Source organism: Vidua macroura, chromosome 11 (genome assembly GCF_024509145.1).
Source record: "Vidua macroura isolate BioBank_ID:100142 chromosome 11, ASM2450914v1, whole genome shotgun sequence".
Taxonomy (NCBI): domain Eukaryota; kingdom Metazoa; phylum Chordata; class Aves; order Passeriformes; family Viduidae; genus Vidua; species Vidua macroura.
The window spans coordinates 1,535,278-1,554,794 of record NC_071581.1 but is presented as its reverse complement, the minus strand read 5'-3'; the positions used below and the strand labels follow the sequence as shown (position 1 = coordinate 1,554,794).

General features: G+C 41.1%; 1 protein-coding gene across 3 annotated transcripts in view; it reads left to right on the top strand.

The window, feature by feature from the left end:
- Positions 1–12,519, top strand: part of CDH11 (cadherin 11) — an 82,811-nt gene extending 70,292 nt beyond the window's left edge. For all 3 annotated transcript variants that reach the window (XM_053987374.1, XM_053987373.1, XM_053987375.1), the window contains 5 exons: positions 420–556; positions 771–892; positions 1,986–2,103; positions 7,959–8,210; positions 9,531–12,519. In XM_053987374.1, the coding sequence (XP_053843349.1) occupies positions 420–556; positions 771–892; positions 1,986–2,103; positions 7,959–8,210; positions 9,531–10,027 (1,126 nt within the window). In that variant the 3' untranslated portion in view covers positions 10,028–12,519. The remainder of the gene's footprint in view (positions 1–419; positions 557–770; positions 893–1,985; positions 2,104–7,958; positions 8,211–9,530) is intronic.
- Positions 12,520–19,517: the final 6,998 nt, after the last annotated feature.

The following is a 19,517-nucleotide window of genomic DNA, read 5'->3' as shown; positions in this document are numbered from 1 at the left end:
ATAACAGCTGATAAATTGGTATGATCAATTAATATTCTGAGTAAACCAAAGACTGGAAGACTTAAAAGATCAACAAGATTAATATGAAACAGAAGAGAAAAAATATCTCAGTAGATATTTTTATCATGCTTTATAAGAGAAGAAAATAAAGAGTATATTAGGCCTTTGATATAGAGACTTCAAAGACCAGCATTTTCACTTACTACAAACATTCTGATGTACTGTTTTTCTAAATGTAGAAACCAAACAGGTGATTCTCCTTTTAAAATAACACATATTGTCCTTTTGACAATCATATTGAGGATGACAATAGGTGTACTACTTACAAATATTTAGAAATAATAATTATATTGCACAAATCTGGATGCATGAAGCTCCTAAGTCCTTCTTTTCTCTAATTACTGGCTTTCAATCTTTAGATATTCAATTGATCGACACACCGACCTTGAAAGATATTTTGTTATTAATGCAGAAGATGGCAATATCAAGACAATAAAGGCTTTGGATAGGGAAGAAATGGCTTGGCATAATATCTCTGTCTTTGCAGTTGAAGTCCGTGAGTATTTCACTGAGGTGTTTTAGAATCAGTGGCATGAATCTTGTAATCCTCCAATTGTCTCAGTTTGATAAACTGCAAGAAATCTCAGCAGAAATACCTCAGCTTATTTGATCTTTCCAATATTTGATCTTTCCTTGGATGCAGCTGGGAAATTTTTTGTTTTGAGGGGTTTTCCTGCTTCTGTCTCATCTCAGTGTTGCCTCTCCTGCAGACAAACAGCACCAGGAAGCCAAAGTTCCCGTTGCAATCAAGGTCATTGACGTCAATGACAACGCTCCCAAGTTTGCGGCTGCCTATGAAGCCTTCGTGTGTGAGAATGCCCGAAGCAACCAGGTATGGCCTGCCCAGCACATCCTGTGCCCAGCACCTTCCTTGTTCTCACCACCTCCCTCTTCCCATCACCTCCTTCTGCCCACCACCACCCTGTGCTCACCACCTTCCCTGTGCCACCACCTTCTTCTGCCCACCATCCTGCCCTGCCCCACCTTCCCTGTGCCCACCGTCTTCCTCTGTCCACGGCTTTGTGTGCACCATCTTCCTGTTCCAACTACCTTCCTGTTCCTACCACCTTCCTGTGCCCAACACCTTCACTGTTCCCAACATGTCCTGTTCCCACCACTTCCTCCAGGCCCTTCCCTGTTCCCATTACCTTCCCTTTTCCCACCACCTTCCCTGTTCCCCCCACCTCCCTGCACACACAGCTTTTCCCTCAGGGCATTAGCCCAGGTTTGTCCTGTCAGCTCCAATGAGAGGGAATAGATGAACATTTGCTTTGAGGTTTTGACCAGAAAGCTTTGAGCACTCAGAAAGGCACTTTATTTCTGCTATCAGCAGTTATCCAGTGCTTTGTGCATGGAGTGGGATTGGTGTTGGGTGGGAGTACCCACCCACACAGGGCCAGTGCAGCTGGGGGCAGCTTTCCCAGTTGTGAGACTCGTTTGGATATTACAGAAATACTCAATGTCTTACAGGAAGAATCCTAGTGCAGTGCTTGTAGAGTTTAGCCAACAGATTTATTCCTGGCAATCTGTGAGGAAGAGGGGTTAGGATCATAGGGAAATACAGCTCTGCACATGATCTGTGCCTTTGCAGTCAGAGCAGCAGTTTGTAAGAGACTTTCTCAGCTGCTGAGTTTGCTGCAGAATTTTATTTAATCTGTTGTGTTACCATTAACACATATTTGTGTATAAGAATGTTGAAGGTGTGTGCTTTTACAGCTGTAGTTCTGGGGTGGTTAATGCAATAGTAATTAAAGATTGCCTGTTGTAGTTTGGAGTTGGCTCTGTGTTTCTAATTGCTTATGTTTGTATTTGAGGGGGTTACTGCTATTTTACAATTCTTACTCAAGGACTGTCTCAGAATGCTGCCTGTATGTGATCTACCCGGAGAAGGAGCTGTTTGTTTACTGAGTGCTTTTCTTTTACAGCAATTTATTACAATTAGTGCTGATGACAAGGATGACTCGGCCAATGGACCAAGATTTATCTTCAGTTTACCACCTGAAATTATTCATAATCCAAATTTTACACTCAGAGACAACAGAGGTTTGTGTGAAGATTCCCACTCTACCAGAATCCAAAGAAATGACAAAGTAGAACTAATGGCCAATGTAATGTCATGCAAAAGCATCGTCATTAACTTTGGCAGAATGTCTTTCTCCAAGATTTAGGGGAGGAAGGCAAAAGCATACAGCTGAGTTGCAAGTATGTTCCTGGGAAAGTGGGATGTTTGTTAACTCACTTGAATTTTCTTGAATGCATATTTTAAATTACATAATAATACCCAACAGGAAGAATCCACTGCCATTTTATCTCCCAGGAAGAGGATAAAACCACTGTCAAACACTCAGTAAATGGAACTGGCAGATGTCCTTGATTTAGACAAACCTAAAATTAGCTGGGACAGCATAAATTATTAGGCTGCTTGTATTTGTTCACCACTGTGCCTGCCAGCTTTTGTAAATTATGGATCACAAGAGATGTGGGCTAGATTCCCAATGGAATCAAATCACTGCCCAGTGCAGGAAATGAAATGGGGATTTGTGCTGTGGAACATACCTGTGCTGGTTGTCTCAGGATCCGGATATCCTGATCCCTTTGCCAATTTGGTATTCATGAAATAAAGTAGAGCTTTGCATCCAGATTGATGGCAAGATATAAGAAATTTGTAAGCAAAAAAACCCAGGCCTGGGTGAGTGTCAAAATTCAATTGATCACAACATAATACCATGAGTGACCTGAACTTGTCAGAGGCTGAGAGAGCCAGAGGAAGTGGGCAAACTGAAAAAAAAAAAGACAGGTTTGGCCATTATACATATTTATTCCATTTATTTCATTATATTCTGATTCAGTGTTCATTTTTTATTTCCCTTCACAGGGCAAAAACTGCTTCAGCTTCTAAGGAACTGATTTTGATTAGTAAGCTTTAATGTTTGAGGGAAACTTGACTGTTTTCTGAAAAGTAAAACTTGGTTGAACTGGCTTAAATAATGAATCCAAGAGTGCCAGAAGTACAAAAGGCAACACAATCCAGATACATGATTTCAGTAAAAACTATTCTGTTGAGGCACACTTTATATCTCTTCACATCTGAAGGGAGGGCAATTATCATTAGAGTTCCCAAATAAAATCTCTGTTATTCCTGACTGATCAAAGTAATACTGTTGCCTGGTGCTTGACAGTTGTACATATGTAAGCAATTCATAAAGGAGTCAGTGCAGGGCATATATTTATTCTCTTTAAAGCAGTAAAACACAAGTTTTGAAAAATTCATGGGTGTATTTTTAGAGAGGAGTAAATAAGCATGTATTCTTTGCTTGAGACCCAGAGGCCAAGTTTCACTATAAAATACATTTTATGGTCACCACATCAAACTGAATATAGATTCTATTTTATAATCTAGCAAAGGAAGTGCAGCTCAGAGTGGAGATACTCTGAGTGGTATTATGGTTTCTGACTCCAGCCAATCCATTCATCCTTCATTTCCATAAGCAGAAATTTGTTACTGACAAAATTAACCCAGATAAAAATGTGTTGTAGTTGAAATTATGGTGTCAGTTTAATGTAAGGTTTCTACCTGACAATAATGCAAAAGGTTATTTCAAGATAGTATTAAGGGATTGAATCTTCCCACATAATTTTCTTTTTGGGAAATGAATAGGCTGAGAAAATTCATTAATTTCTATCCTTTCTTTCCCTCATTTTGTTCAATCCTCGGTGCAATTATGTTGTTAATTTCCAAATTCTTGTGAGTTTTTAAAAGTTATACTAGAACAAAGTAAAAAATTTAAAATTCTGTGTACTCCCATATAAAAAAACTTCTTAGGGATAGTGTGTTACCATTTGCAAGTCAAATAATGTCCATGTTCATTCAAAGTTGTTTTTTCAGTGGTAAGTCTGAGTATTCTATAAGCCATGCCACAGCTTTCAGAGGGAATTGCTACTTTCAGGGAAAAATGGCTTTATTAACTGTGGAGAACAGTTAATGAAAACTCCAGTGTTTGGGCCTATTACAGAACTTTAAAGTGAATACCGTCCCATAATTATCATTTAATAGAGTTTCTTTTTACCAGCTCCTGAAAGTAATCACATATTGCAGTAATCCAAAAAAGCATAATCACATTCTACATCCTATTAATAGCCCACTGTGTTACCAAGTCTTCAGCTGAGCCCATCTCCCATGGAAAACATGAGATAATGGCTTAGCCCACGCTGGGATAAAACACAGAATTACTTTTGCACTGTTTCCTTATATTATAGCTCATAAACAAACAGCACTGTCTGCCTGGGCTCTGCTCAGTTCCGCTCCCACTGAAGTCAGGCCTTCAAAACAGCAGCAGAGGCTCGTGGCACTTCACAGCAAAGAGGCAGATTCTGAGTGAATGGATTTCCTGCTTTTACCCTGCTGGGTCCTGTGCTGAAATGCCCTTTCCTTGAGCTCCCTCAGCCCAGCATTACTGGAACGGCTGCAGTCCCAAATTCACAAGATAAAGCTTTACAGAGCCTGAAATTAAATTTGTGAGCTCCTGAAAATCAGTGACTAAAGTCTACTTTTCAAATTCAAACATGTGCTTCACACTTTTTCAACAAGAAAATTTTGAAACACACAAACAGTCAAGTCATAGGATGTTGCCATGGATTATACACAGTGATTGCCACTCCTGGTAAGGTAAAGATTTTAGACAGCTGGACCCCTGAAATTGTTTCATTTTCTAGCTGAATCAGCCCTCACACCTCATATAAGTGATAAAGTTCACACTGCAGTCAGCTCCTGTAATCTAGAATCCTCCTTACACAATCTATGTGTTAACAAGCCCCCAAAAACTAAGCTACATTTGCCTATGCACACAGGAAAAAATGGAAATCATCAATAATATCACTAGAGAAAAAGACAAAAATCAAAGGTCAGGGCGATCAGTATAAGTATCACCAAGAATAATGCAATTTTAGCTACTAATTGTGAAGATTTCATGGAGAGCACAGGGAAGCTTTGCCTGCAACATCTTTGAATATTGGATAGCCAAGGCAATAATAGCTGGAAAAATGTGATATTTTGGGAATGGCCTTGAGATGACTGTTCTTTTCCTTCTTGTGTTAACCCCCATTGTGTTCATTAGGACTGACAGTCAAGTAGCTCCCATATGTGTTAAGTAATAGCTTTAAGCTGGTATTGACATTTAACTTCTGTTGGCTTAAAAAATGCCATTTTACCAGCATTATAGTTCTACTCCTGGGTCTTGAAAATAATAAAAAAGCAAGGATGAGAATATTAGCTGGGATTATATGTTATCTTTTTTCTAGGTAAGAAAGGGGTTTTTTTTCCTCTTATGGATATTATGTTTCTTCTAAATGTGAGAAGTGAACATAAACAGTAACAGGAGAAGTTTAAAAAATGACCTTTTAGACTTGATGTATTGTAGCTCTTTTTACACTTTAGCCAGGCATGTTGATTGGATTTTTCTTTTTAAAAATTTATGTTAAACCAAAAATCACTTCCCATTAAAACAGATAAATCAGTCATTGGATCAAAATCAGGTTTTTTTAGTGTAAGTGACTGCAGGCCAGTGGACCAGGCCAGTCTGTATAACAGCTGAATAATTTGCCAGCCTTTTCTTATTTTTAACTAGGAATGCTATTTCAGCTGACAAAAGGCAAGAAAAGTAAAATATATGTTAAAAAATGCATAGCCAAAGACTGTATATACGAATATATGGTATTGTCATTCCTTGCACATTGCCTTTGCAGCCTTGAGGCAGCTGTAGCTCAGGCCCCTGTTAATGTTCATATTTTTTGCTACAAGATAATATGCTCTGTTGTGGTTTTTCATTTAATGGAGCAAATCTTGGTTCTCCCATTGAGGAAATGAATTATTAAGTGCATTTTAGAGGACTCTGGGGAATATTTCATTCTGGATCAATATATTAGTTTAAGTTAGCTGATAGGTTAATAGATATTAGATGTTGTATTCCTATTTGTACCAAAGTGATACAAGCCCATTAATCTAAAGTCCTAAAATAAGGCTTTTGTCATGCAGACATTGATATCACCAAGCTCCTGTAAAAAATTGTGCCTCAAAGTTTAGATAGTGCATGTAAACTTTCAGGAGATTATGAAGACTCTGAGGGAGACATGGGACATCTCCAAGAGCCACAAGTAATAATCAGATCTTTATCAGTGTCTCTGTCCTTAGCAAATGTGACATTGTGCAAAGGAGAAGTTGACAAGCTCCTTTCTACCCACTTGCTGTTTTTGTGAGGCTCAACACCAAAAAGCAGCAGTTCTGTCAAGCCCAGGTGGCCATTCAGGGCACCAGGGGTGTGGGCTGGCAGGACAGGGGCAGATATGGGGGATAGATTCATTTGGTGTGTAACAAACAGCTCCACCTTAAATATTCGTCTTTTCTGGTGAAGTTCCTGGGAGAGTCAAGCTGTGCAAACTTCCTCCTCATCCCATAGATTGGCCAAATTTGGGGTCAGTTTCAGACCTTGTCCTACATCAGAGGCACTGCCTGCAAGGGTGGTTAATACAAGGCAAGAATGCTTCTCTTTGGGTATAATTTATTCAAAGATTTCCATGGGAATCACAGTGATTAGATCATTAGGAGAGGTTTTATGGTTTGCATTATTAAATTCTGGGATTTATGCTGACTCTTCAACAGGAAAACGATTAATCTGCAGAAGCCTGAGGCAGCAGTAAACTGAACAGCCCTCCTTCAGCAGACAAAAGAACTGCACTTTTTTCCCCCCTTTCTGTTATACAGTGAAAAATAAAGAACATAGCAAGCCAGGAAAGGTTGTATGGAATAAATCTTCAATATAAACTGGATTTTGAAGGGCTGAAAACCACAGATGTGATTACTTCACTTTATTTACTTTGGGATGTTTACAACTTTTATAAACTTTGGTTTAGGCTGAGCTAAGAGAGAGAGGAGGGGCACAGCAAGGGAGCCCTGTTGGTTCCGCTGAGAGCGGGAAGCACAGGCTGCCTCAGCCCAGGGTGTCATCTCACACTGTCTCCTTTCCAAGGCTTAAGGCAGAGGAAGTATGCAGGACCATCCAAAATATCCTGTGCTGAGATGGCAGCTCATTTTCTGTCCCCTGCACCATGGCAGGTCATTTCTTGTGAGGACAATGGGAATAGAGTTACAGCAATACTGCCAGGAGTTGGACTCTTGGATCCCTGTGGGTCCCTTCCAACTCAGGGCATTTTTGTTTTTGTGATTTAATTCTTCCTCACATCCATGTGATTCAAAATGTGCCCAGACATACTGTGCATGTATGATCCAGCTCTCTGAATTCTGGCTTTGGAAGTTTGGGTGAAAACCAGATTCTGATAAAGCACTGTTACCTTCAGCATTTCTTACTGAAACAACAAGGCTCAAATTTGCTCATACACAGTAAATATTGGCTTTTGTTATGGTGGAAGTCTCATTATCAAAGCCCATTTGGGGACAGCGTCTACCACGCTTTTATATGTGATGCCAAGAACACATAAGGGAGATATGGGTTTTACCCCTCCACTGAAAGCTTTAATTCTGGAGAGACACTAAAACCAGATCAGACAGCAATAAGAAGGTCCAGCCATTTGGGTAGCTGAAAAAATATTGTGCATTTCTCAGAAAGTTACAAATACTAAAACGTACTATCAGACAGAGATTACCTGAGTTGCTTGTGTTAATTAAAGAATTAAAACTGAGTGTGGTGCTATATGAATTAAATATAATCCTGTAATTGCTCTTGGGTTGTTAGAAAGGCAGCATTTTCTACTGTTTTACTGTAGAAATAATGCTAAAGCCCCAGAAAATTGAGAGCCTTTGCAGCGAGATAATTTCCTTTTCAATATTGGCTAAGAGGACAGCCCTGTGGAAGAATTAACAACGATTCTCTCTCTTCTTCAACCAGATAACACAGCGAGCGTGCTGGTCAGACGGGAAGGGTTCAGTCGCCAGAAGCAGGATTTGTACCTCCTGCCCATCGTGATCAGTGACGGCGGCGTGCCCCCGCTGAGCAGCACCAACACACTGACCATCCGTGTGTGCGGCTGCGACGGCAGTGGCTCCCTGCTGTCCTGCAACGCCGAGGCTTACGTCCTCAACGCGGGGCTCAGCACTGGCGCCCTCATCGCCATCCTGGCCTGCATCGTCATTCTCTTAGGTGAAAAATGTTCCTTCCTTGCTGCTTGTCTGGGCTTGTGTTAAAAAAAAATATCCTGCCCTCAGCTCCAAGATGTAGAAATGAATCTGAATTTTTTAGCTTTTATTTTTATAGGGAGTGCTGATCTGCCTGGCTGTGAGAGGATCTAGGGTGAGCTCACTGTGGCCTTGCAGGGCCTGAAGGAGCTGCAGGAAAGATGGAGAGAGACAATTGCCAAGGGATGGAGGGACAGGACACAGGGAATGGCTCCCAGTGCCAGAGGGCAGGGCTGGATGGGATATTGGGAATTAGGAATTGTTCTCTGGGAAGGTGGGCAGGCCCTGGCACAGGGTGCCCAGAGCAGCTGTGGCTGCCCCTGGATCCCTGGCAGTGCCCAAGGCCAGGCTGGACACTGGGGCTGGGAGTGCCTGGGACAGTGGAAGGTGTCCATGGCAGGGGGTGGAATGAGGTGAGCTTTATGGTGTCTTCCATCCTAAACCATTCTGGGCTTCTGTGATATCTTCGATAGCAAACACCAGTGAATTTGTGTAGATGTGCTTGGAGAATGTCCTCCTGTGGCCTGATGCCTACTAATCAGGGACACTGCTTAAAGGAGGTCATAGCATACAGTTCTAAGTTTTGTGATCTTCCCTGGATGACAAGTTCCTTATTGACGTCAGCCAGGATTAATGGCCCCTGCCAGCTATTTCCCTCAAACCCATCTTGTGTTGAAGACAGATGAGTAGCTTGGAAGACCTGCTTTTAAGAAAGTGCCGCAAAATGTTTCCTGATGATTTGGAAGAAAAATTACACAATATTTTCTAATTTCCCTGTAATATTTTATAGTGTTTCCTTTCTCATATACTTTATTTTTTAGAAATTTGAAGTGAGAATGCAAAACAAATACGTCTTTGGAGGTGTTGCTTAAAAAAATTCCATTTTAATGGAAATGACACTTTGGAATTAGAGTTAATCTTTGGGCATACAGGAGAGGATAAAGATTCATCTTTGGTTTGTTGCAGATATTCATGTGCTTGGGCTGCTCAAAGGCAGTGTCACAGTGTTCTGCAGTACTGGGGGCCCCACAAGCACTTCCCTTGAATTAGTGTTGCAGTAATGAGCAATTAGTAAGAGCACTGTCATGCAGCTCAGACAGAAAGCCTCAAATCAGTGGGTTTAGTTCTGCATACAAACATCTCTGTTTTTTCCTAGCAAGGAGCACTAAAAATGCCGAAGTTTGCAACAATCCATCAGAAAGCCGAGGGCTCGGGGATGCAATAATTACTTACAAAGGGGCTGCTGTTTGACAGTGTGGTCTAACCCGCATTTTGTTTTCCCCAGTCATTGTGGTGCTGTTTGTAACCCTGAAGAGGCAGAAGAAAGAGCCCCTGATTGTGTTTGAGGAGGAAGACGTGCGGGAGAACATCATCACGTACGATGATGAGGGCGGAGGTGAGGAGGACACAGAGGCGTTTGACATCGCCACACTGCAGAATCCCGACGGCATCAACGGCTTCATCCCCCGCAAGGACATCAAGCCCGAGTACCAGTACCTGCCCAGGCCGGGGCTGCGGCCCGTGCCCAACAGTGTGGACGTGGATGATTTCATCAACACCAGGATACAGGAGGCTGACAATGACCCCACTGCCCCTCCCTATGACTCCATCCAGATCTATGGCTATGAGGGCAGGGGCTCCGTGGCTGGGTCCCTCAGCTCCTTGGAATCAGCAACAACAGATTCTGACTTGGACTACGACTATCTACAAAACTGGGGACCTCGATTTAAGAAACTTGCAGACTTGTATGGCTCCAAAGACATTTTCGATGATGATTCTTAACAATAAAGTTTAAGATTTGGCCTTAAGAACTGTGTCCGAAGTTCTGAAGAATCCAGAGGAAATGTAAGCAGGTATTTTTTTAAAAATCAAGAAAAAACTCATTTAAACATTTAAGTTTGACAGAGAGGTTTCCTTTGATAAAAAAGGACATGAAAGTGGTAAATACTGTGAAGTACCTTTTCCTACAAAAGGCAAATCTTGAAGTTGGCTGCCAGCTTCACTGAAGGAAAAAACCCACTTAAGAAATGCGAAATATTTAAATGAAGGAAAATGCTAAAAGCGAATCTACAAATAAGGGAAATCTTTTATGTGTTATGAACATCTAAATCTTTTATGTCAAAGAAGCTTCCACAAATTAGAAAAGATAACAGTTCTGAGCTGTAATTTCGCCTTAAACTATGGACACTCTATATGGTAGTGCATTTTTAAACTTGAAATATATAATATTCAGCCAGCTTAAACCCATATGATGTATGTACAGTACAATGTACAATTATTATGTCTCTTGAGCATCAAACTTGTTAATGCTGATTCTTGTAAATCTTTTTGCTTATTCTTTCATCTTAAACTAATACGTGCCAGATATAAAAACTCTGTTCAGTGGGAGGCGCCCTATTTCTATGTCATTTTTAATGTATCTATTTGTACAATTTTTAAATTCTTATTTTAGTATACATACAAATATCAGTATTCTGACATGTAAGAAATGTTACAGCATCACACTTATATTTTATGAACATTGTACTGTTGCTTTAATATGTGCTTCAATATAAGAAGCAGACTTTGAAATAAACTGATTCTTTTTTAATTCTTGTTCTGGTTATTAAGCATATAAGGAAAAACATAGTGTTTCTAATGTCCCATTTATAGTTCTGACTAATTTACTACAATTGTGACCTTTTAATAGCCTTATTTATTATGTGTTTGTAGTTGGTTTGTTGCCTTGTTAAGTGATTATTTAAAAATCAAGTACATTTTACAAATGTTTTTTAGATTAAAACAAATGTAATGTCTGGTGAACATTTTGTACCCTCTCTATCTACAGCTTGTGGCTGCTCCCAGAACACAGTAAGAATCATCATATAGTCCTACTGTGTTTTCTGGATTAAGTGTAATACTTTTCAATATTTCCCATGTAATATGCATTTATCTCATATCTTAGAGATTCCCGAGGCTTTAGGAGTGACTTTATGGGTGGACGGGAGTACTCTGTGCTTACACTTTACTCCAGCCTTGTGAGTTTCCATATCTGTGCTGAGCTTCTGCAGGTTCTAGAGACTGAAATCTGACCCAGTTTAGCTGTGACTTCCCTAAGGACTGTTCTACCTGATAATTACCTTACCTGAGTAGTAATTAAGATTTTGGTACTTAATTCCTTTTTTCTTTTTTTTTTTTTTTTTTTTTTTTTTTTTTTGGGGTGGGGTGGAGTGTTTGTTTGGCTGGTTGTTTTTTTTTTTTTTTTTCTAATTTGCAGTAGAATAGCATCATCTGCAGATAGGGAGATATTTTAATTTGTGACAACAGAAATACAGAATTGCTTTCAGAATTGTTCTTTGTAATGCATGTTTTTAATCCAAAAAGGGATTTATAACTTTTTTTTTCTTTTAAGTATTAGTTCAGAAGGAGCAAGGGATGGGATATGTTCTGCACATCAACATTTTGTGCATCTGTGTACAAGCTGTACCTCTGCTGAATTTAATATAGTTGGCTGTTTAGGGTCAGAAATCAGCAGCTGCAATATGGGAAGAGGCAATAAATAAAAAATTATTAACTAGATTTTCCTACATTTGTTTTACAGACCCTGTCCTTCATTTGCAGTCAGGTACCAAACTGCTTGATCTGAGAGGAAAACTGATTTGTTGGTGTGTTGCTTTTCTGAAGACCGCCCCCCATATATGTAGTTAGATTAAAACTTAACTCCTTAAAAGGATGACTGATGTTTCAGATCTATATCCATAACGCATTCACTTGTCACATTATATCCCTATGTTTTATAAGGCAAAGTTTGCTAAATTAGCAGATTTGCTCTACAGTGTTTATTGTAATATTTCACTTTATTATAGCTGTATGCATTCTATATAATTCTATAGTTTATTATTAACTTGGTTCAAATTTCTTTGGTTGTTGATTTTTCTCTGTTTATAATCCAAAGAATATTTTGCTAGATTTGCACATTTCTCCATTATAAATTTAAATAAACATTAAAAAAAAAGAGAAAATAAATAAGTATCACTTTGCAAATTATCAAATTGAAATAAAATTTAAAAAAAGGTAATTTGTAGGACTCCATCGTCATTGATGCTATCTGGATTTATTTCACTTTTGAGCAAGTTTTAGAATTAATAACTGCATTTTCTACATCTTTATGTTTAATTTTTAAGAAGGACATTGTCAACTACATTTTTTAATAGTTTCAAATGCTTTGAGTTTTAGTCTCTATCGTTTGTACCACTCTCGTAGATGCTTGGAAATAAATTTTTTTTTCTGTGCTAGTTTTGTCCTTTTTCATTTGATTATTTTTCCCCTTCCCAGTGAACATGCAATTATGGTAGTGCTTTTTTAAGTTAGGCTTGCTAATCTCAGCCAAGGCCAGCCCTGAAGTGCTGGGAATTACCTTCACTCCAGACTGTCGGCAGCACCTTGGATGAACAACGCATTCTGGCACCACAACAAGACATTGCTTTGCTCTGAACTTCACCACGGCACTCGCGGGAGCCTCGGGTCTTTAATCTGAGCTTGGTAAAACCCAGCCCAGCATGGCAGCTCCAAGTTAGTCCCGACACACACAAGAAGGCTGTGGGCCACAGGTTGTCGCAGCATTCCCAAAGATCTGGGCCACCTGGGAAAGGATTCACCCACTCCAGTTACTTTAGTGCAGTGGCACTGCCTTCCCCAAGGACAAAGCCTCACATCCATGGAAGACAACTGAAAGGTTAATTACAACCTCAGTGGGTCTGGAGAAAACCCAAACCACAAGGAGGATCACCACGGCTGAGCCAGGTAAGTCAGGGGATGGTGGCAAGTGAAGGTGGTGCTTTGGCCAGTTTTGCCTCTTGCAAATCTTGCCTGAGGATCATTTGAGGGACCACAACAACACCCCTCCAAACACCATCAGTAACAGACAGCCTGACCTTACCAGAGGGATTTTTTTAGTGAGCTGAGCAAATCCTGAGCTGCAACTGGCAGAACTGCTCAGCTCCTGGTCTAGCTGGGTGTCACCAGAAGAGCAGAAGGCCAAGGTGCCACGGTGTCTCTGCAGTGCTTTGTAACGCTGTTCCTCCTCCTGCAAGAAGCAATTAGGGAAGCAAGTGCAGGGCTGGTTGCTAAGGGAGCTCTCCTAGCTTGCACTGATAGGGAAGGGGAGGGTTTGTTTGGGAATTCTCAGATCTCCTCTGCTGTGTTCCTGCCACAATGTCAAGCAGTCTTTGGTAACATGTTAAGGGGTACAAGCTTGTGAGCTCACCACCAGCATTTCTGTGATCTGGGGCAAGATCCTGTCCCAGAGACTGCTACAACTCAGATAAGAAAAGCTTTTTAAAGAGCTTGCAGGTTCTGTTGGCTCCATGTTGTTGATTGACTGGCAAAATAAAATGCTGAAATTTACCATGTTGCTGCTGATAAGCTCAGAGATAAAATGATCAGTAGGACTTTAAATAAGGCTCACAAAGGGACAATCTTAGGGACCCAAAAGCATGGAATTCTTGTATGTCTTCCCCGTCTAGCTGCATTGTCAGAATTACTTTTGTAATTAAAGGGTCAGTAAGCAAAAATTCAGGTAGGACTTACGCAAGTTTTCCCTTTGCCCTTTGAACCAAATACTGAGCTACTAACCAAAACTGATTAATTGGCATCAGAATCACATTCTGTATCAAGGGGAAAAAAGAAAAAAAGAAAACAAAAAAAAGAAAAAAAGGAAAAGAAGAAGAAGAAAAAGAAAAAGAAAAAGAAAAAGAAAAAGAAAAAGAAAAAGAAAAAGAAAAAGAAAAAGAAAAAGAAAAAGAAAAAGAAAAAGAAAAAGAAAAAGAAAAAGAAAAAGAAAAAGAAAAAGAAAAAGAAAAAGAAAAAGAAAAAAGAGAAAGAGAAAGAGAGAAAGAGAAAGAGAAAGAGAAAGAGAAAGAGAAAGAGAAAGAGAAAGAGAAAGAGAAAGAAGAAAAAGATGAAAGAGAAAAGCAAAATGAATGGCTTGGGAATGGGACTGAGTGAGCTTTTCAGGGAGTGAGCTGCAGATCTCTGGAGCTCTATTATTGTTTCACTCTTATAGCCTGAAATTGGGGATCAACCATCTTGACCCAGTTCCATTGCCTGCATGCAAGTGCCCAAGTTTTCCATTATTTATTATCATTGATCTCTGTGTTTGATAAGAAAGGCCTTTTCAAACCTGAGATGGACTGGCTACAATTACTCAAGCCATAGAGCAATTTTAACCCACTCCAATTCATGGATTCATAGTCATTTGAAAAATTTTTTCTTGTATTTCTGCATGAAATCTTGGGCCTTGGCTGCTCACCAACTCCAGGTCTCTGCTAGTCCCTCTCTTAATGAGCTGCAAATCCCATATCCACTGTGGCTGTCCTGCTCTGTCCCACAGAGCAGGGGCAGAAGCTGCAGCAGACCTGCCAAGGGAACTTCATGTGTGTGCACACACAGGGGACTCTGCTGATGGCCCAGACCTCCTTCTCCTGCTGGGGGGATGTGATGTTCAGGACAGCTCCTGATCCATGGCAGGGGGGATGTTCTGCAGAGAGTATGGAGCAGTTCATCCTTCCTCATGGAAAGAAAATGAGAAAGAGGGAGAGACTTGCTTGGACTGTGAGTGACTCTCAGAACTCCTTCCAGGTCAGGCAAAGGTCTTTCTCAAGAGTCTTTCAGATTTCCTAATGAAGCTGGTTTGTGTTTTATAAATAAATATTATCCGGAGCAGGGAATTGAACCTGAGATTTTCAAAGTCCTTGTGAGTTCTCTTAACTGCCAAACTCAAAACCTGATACTTTTACACCCTGCTTTTGTTTTTTGTACTTGTTTAGTCCATTTGCAGTAGTTCATAACTGCATCAAGAAGAGCAACACCTGAGACACCAACCAGGTTTGTGGATAAAGCATTTCATGGCTGGGGGGAAACTGCTCTGGAGTGGCAAATTTATAGCTGGTGGTGATGGGGAAACAATTATTGCCTTCTACCCCACGCTGCCAGGAGATGGAATAGCGAGCCGCATCTCTTGTTTTCTGCATTTCTTCTTCCTTTTGTGCTTGTAAAATCAGGACAAATACCTGATTGCTCAGCTATCTAAGCTGGGAGAAGACTTCATCTTGAGTCCTCTTTGCTAAGGCTGTTTGGCAGACTCTTGTTCAAAGGGTTGCTCTTTTAAAATAAAACAAAATGAAAGCTTAAAAGTTTTGCCTTTAGCAACTTTAAAACTAAAAAGTTTAAAATAATCCCAAAAAAACCTCACCCTGTAGTGTTTTTTAAGAATTCAATTTTAATTGAATTTTAGGGCATGCCTTGCATTTTTGGTGGTTAGTGAAAGAGCCTCGGACATTGTGACTGCTTTGGACTGAGGTTATTGATTGCTTTCCCTTTTTGTTCTACTTCCAAACAAGGGAAAAACATGTTTATTTTAACTCAACAAATCCATATGCTGTTGTACAGACCTAGCTGCAAGTGAAGGCTTTGTTTTGTTGTTGTTGTCTTCTTTTCCAAACTAAATCATTCCATATGAGTCCATGACTCACTGCATTGGCTGCACCAAGGCAAATTTCCTACAGTTCTGTTTCCAGCAGGACTTGCAGACACGCCAATCCTCTTTCTTGCTGAATATGAAGCTCTTCTGCATTGTTCTGTGTGATATATGAGGGCTTTAGGGGCTGAGGGTGGGGTTCTGGTTGTTCTTTGTGATGTATGGAGGGCTTTAGGGGCTGAGGTTGGGGTTTTTTGTTGTTCTTTGCGATATATGAGTGCTTTAGGGGGCTGGGAGGTGGATTTTTCCACCAGTGTTTTGGACCTATGATGCTTTTACTTCCACAATTACGAAACTGGCTTTCATGCTGTGCTCAGTACCCTGTCCCTGGGTGTTAAGGAGCAGTTTTTCAGGGAGTAATAAACTCCCTCCTGCTTGGCAGGGTATCTCTAGAAAGCCCCATTGTTCTCCTGCTGCCAATACTGCCCTTCCTTGCAGGAGCCCATTTTCCCTGCTGCAGCCCCAGCTCACATTTTCCTTCTTCTTATTAGTGCACTGAAGAAAGTCATCATTAATCAAATGCAAGCACATTTAGCAAAGTTCAATGTGTATAAAAAATTTATGTCAACTTTTAGGCTCTATGACGGTCCCAAGGCTTCACTTAATAAGTTCCATAATAACTTACTGTTAATGGACAATTCACATTATCTCTTTGAGGTCTGCTGGGCCTTTCAGGAACATTTTCTGTTATTGATTCTAGACCTGCTGTATGTTGGTCAGACATAGAAACAAAACTGTTGTTTTCATTCTTTTCTTTCGAAAATGGAAAGTTGGATGCCTTAAAGTGTAAAACCCCAGAGAACATGATTTGCTCTCTTGTTATGTGTCTCTAGTGCCTAGTGCTACAATGAATGAAAGGGTAGCTGTTTGCTGGGGCTGGCAGAAGCTCTGGGAAATGACTGGAAATCTGATAAGTCTCATCCACTGATTTAGCAGAAATCTACACTTCAAGATCTGTCCTCATCCAGCCATCCTTCACCCTTGTTAAGAGTCTTAGAGGAGCTCAGGTACTGAATGGGCCCCAAGTTCTGCAGTTTTGTTCACTAATGAATCATAGTTAATCTCAGATATTTAATTTCTATCAGAGTTTTATCTGGGTAAAAAGCCTTGGAAAGTCTCCTGACATCCAAGAACTGCCCATTTCTGTGGCTTTATACAATGCTCCCGCAAATGTTTTTCACTAAGCACAGTCTCTCAGGATTGTTCAGTTCTCATAATGGTATCATTTTGTAGAGCCTGGATCCTGTGTACACGCTCTAGCACAGTGTTTATTACTGTGAGTAAATGGTAGCACTCAGGACAGTCAGTGTAATGAGCTAGCACTGCTGGAATCCAAGTGCTCCCACACTCCTGGAGGCTGCTGTGTCACACAGTGTTTAAACATCATAAATGAAGCAATATGGACAGTCTGTGGGTCCACCCAGGCTGTCACTGCACTGCACACTACTCTGGAGTGCCTGGTGTCAAGAACCATTCATTTCATGAGGAAAATTCCTCCAATAACACCTAAGTCCCCCACTAAGAACACTAGAAAGGCAGATTTTTTCTCATGGCCACCCAAAGACAACTGACTATTTCACTCATCTAAGTAAAAATACACAACTGTAGTAAGAGTAAAAACAAACAAACAAACAAACAAACAAACAAACAAAAAACAAACCACAAAAAACCCCAAAACAGCAACAAAAAAAAAACAACATAGGAGCTGCTTTACAATATTTTGAAAAAGAAAGAAAAAATCAGCAGAAATTTGTTGTATTGAGAGACACTGTAAATCTCCAGCAAGGTCAGCCTTGACTGTCCAGCAACTGTATCAAAGTATCATAGAATGATTTGGTTTGAAGGGGCCTTGAGGATGATCCCATTCCCACCTCGTGCCGTGGCCAGGGACACATTTCACCAGACCAGGTTGCTCAGAGCCCCTGCCCAGCCTGGCCTTGGGCATTTCCAGCACATAGATAAAACAGGATCTCTTTTTCTTTCTTGCTGCTCTTACCTCCACTTTCTTATGCCACCTCCAAGTGAGAGCAGCAAGGCCAGCACCTTCCCACAAGACACAGAGCCATCCTACAGAGCACAGAGATATCCTGCAGAACCCAGAGCCATCCTACAGAGCACAGAGATATCCTACAGAGCACAGAGATATCCTACAGAACACACAGCTACAGCAGCACCAAAAGCATGGACATGGGGCATGGCTTGTGATGTGTCCAATGGTTCATTGTAAAATCCCCTAACTTAAATCCATTATGTGACTTTTGCATCAGCAGTTTCAGGTTCCTGATGCTGGACCAGTGGCTGGGTGAGGGAGAAGTGGACAGGCAGGTTCAGAAGTCTGCTGGCTGTTTTTCAAGTGATATCGTAGTGTTCACAAGCTATTTACCGATAAACTCTTTAAAGAATTAAAAGCTGTGCATAACCCTGAATATTCCAAGAAGGTTATTGCTGGCAAAGTGCTCTCAGCCATAGCAGATAATCAGAAACTTTAGCAAAAAAACCCTTTGCTATTAACTCTGCCTCAAAATAAAAAGGGCATCTGTACTTGACTGTAATAAAAAACTAGTGCAAAATGTCTGTATGGTAATAACAGAGACCAGTTTTAATGAGAGTTGGGGAAAAAGAAAGAGTAGAATTTCTGACTGTTTATTTGCCCTTGGTGGATTATGAGATGAAATTAAAGTCACTGCTTTTTTTAGCATGGAGGTCAGCATGGAGTCGTGCTAATAAAAGAGCATTAGACACATTGTGCCTGTAAAACTCAGAGCCTAAACCAACCCTTCCCATGCAACGTGGGAAGCCAGATGCCAGCGATTCACTGCAGACATGGCCCCTTCCCACCACGGGTTTCAGAGGTGAGCCAGACCCAGGAGCAGTTAGCTGCTCTGTTTGTTGGTGCTGTGGGGATTGCTGGAATCCACCAGCCCAGGCTATTTCCTTTCCTGTGACCTCCCTCATACCCTGCAGGTGTCATTGTCCTCTGCTCCCAGTTTGTGCTGGCTGCACACTCTGAGGGCAACATTTATGAAATATCCCTGGGAATCACAAGCTGGAATAGCCACTGATGGACAAGACATGCAGGGCTCCCTGCCCAGTGGATGGGACACCTGGGCTGCCCTGGCAGCAGTGGAGGTGAACCAATGCAGAGCTGCATCTTCCAAGAGAATGATGTGCTGTGACCACACCACCAAAACCACCACCTTGCGGCCAGAAAAAGCATCTTTTCGTTTGGGGAGTCAGGAAACAGAGGGATAGAAGCACTTCTAAGGAAGGGAGCCTGCCTGGAAATGCCACACAGCAGGGGAAATAGGAGGAGCTCACCTTAAACCATCCTGATCTCCCTGAGCTTTACTCTTTGTCTGAAAACTCTTTCAGAAAAGAGTGGGAGGAGGAAAGATTCAGGCAAAGTGCTTTTGGTCTCATTGGCTCAATGTCCTATGGGGCCAGAAATCAAAGCCAACAAGGCACGCGAGATAATCTGAGTATGTGTGAGGGAGTGAGAGAGACTCAGGCCTCCATGCTCACCTCAGCCACCACTTTGATGCATGGCCATGATGGAGACCCAGCTCCAGAGCACAGCCGAGAGGACACACAGTCATGGGTAGTAGGTTGGTTTCTGTACCACAGCAAAGGGCTGCTCTACACCCTGGTGAGTGGGACCAGCTCCATTGACAGGCCCTGCAGGTCTGTTGAGGGTGCAACATTTGAAAGAATCCAGATTCCTGCTGACTTCAAATATTACCTTGCAGTTCTTAAAAT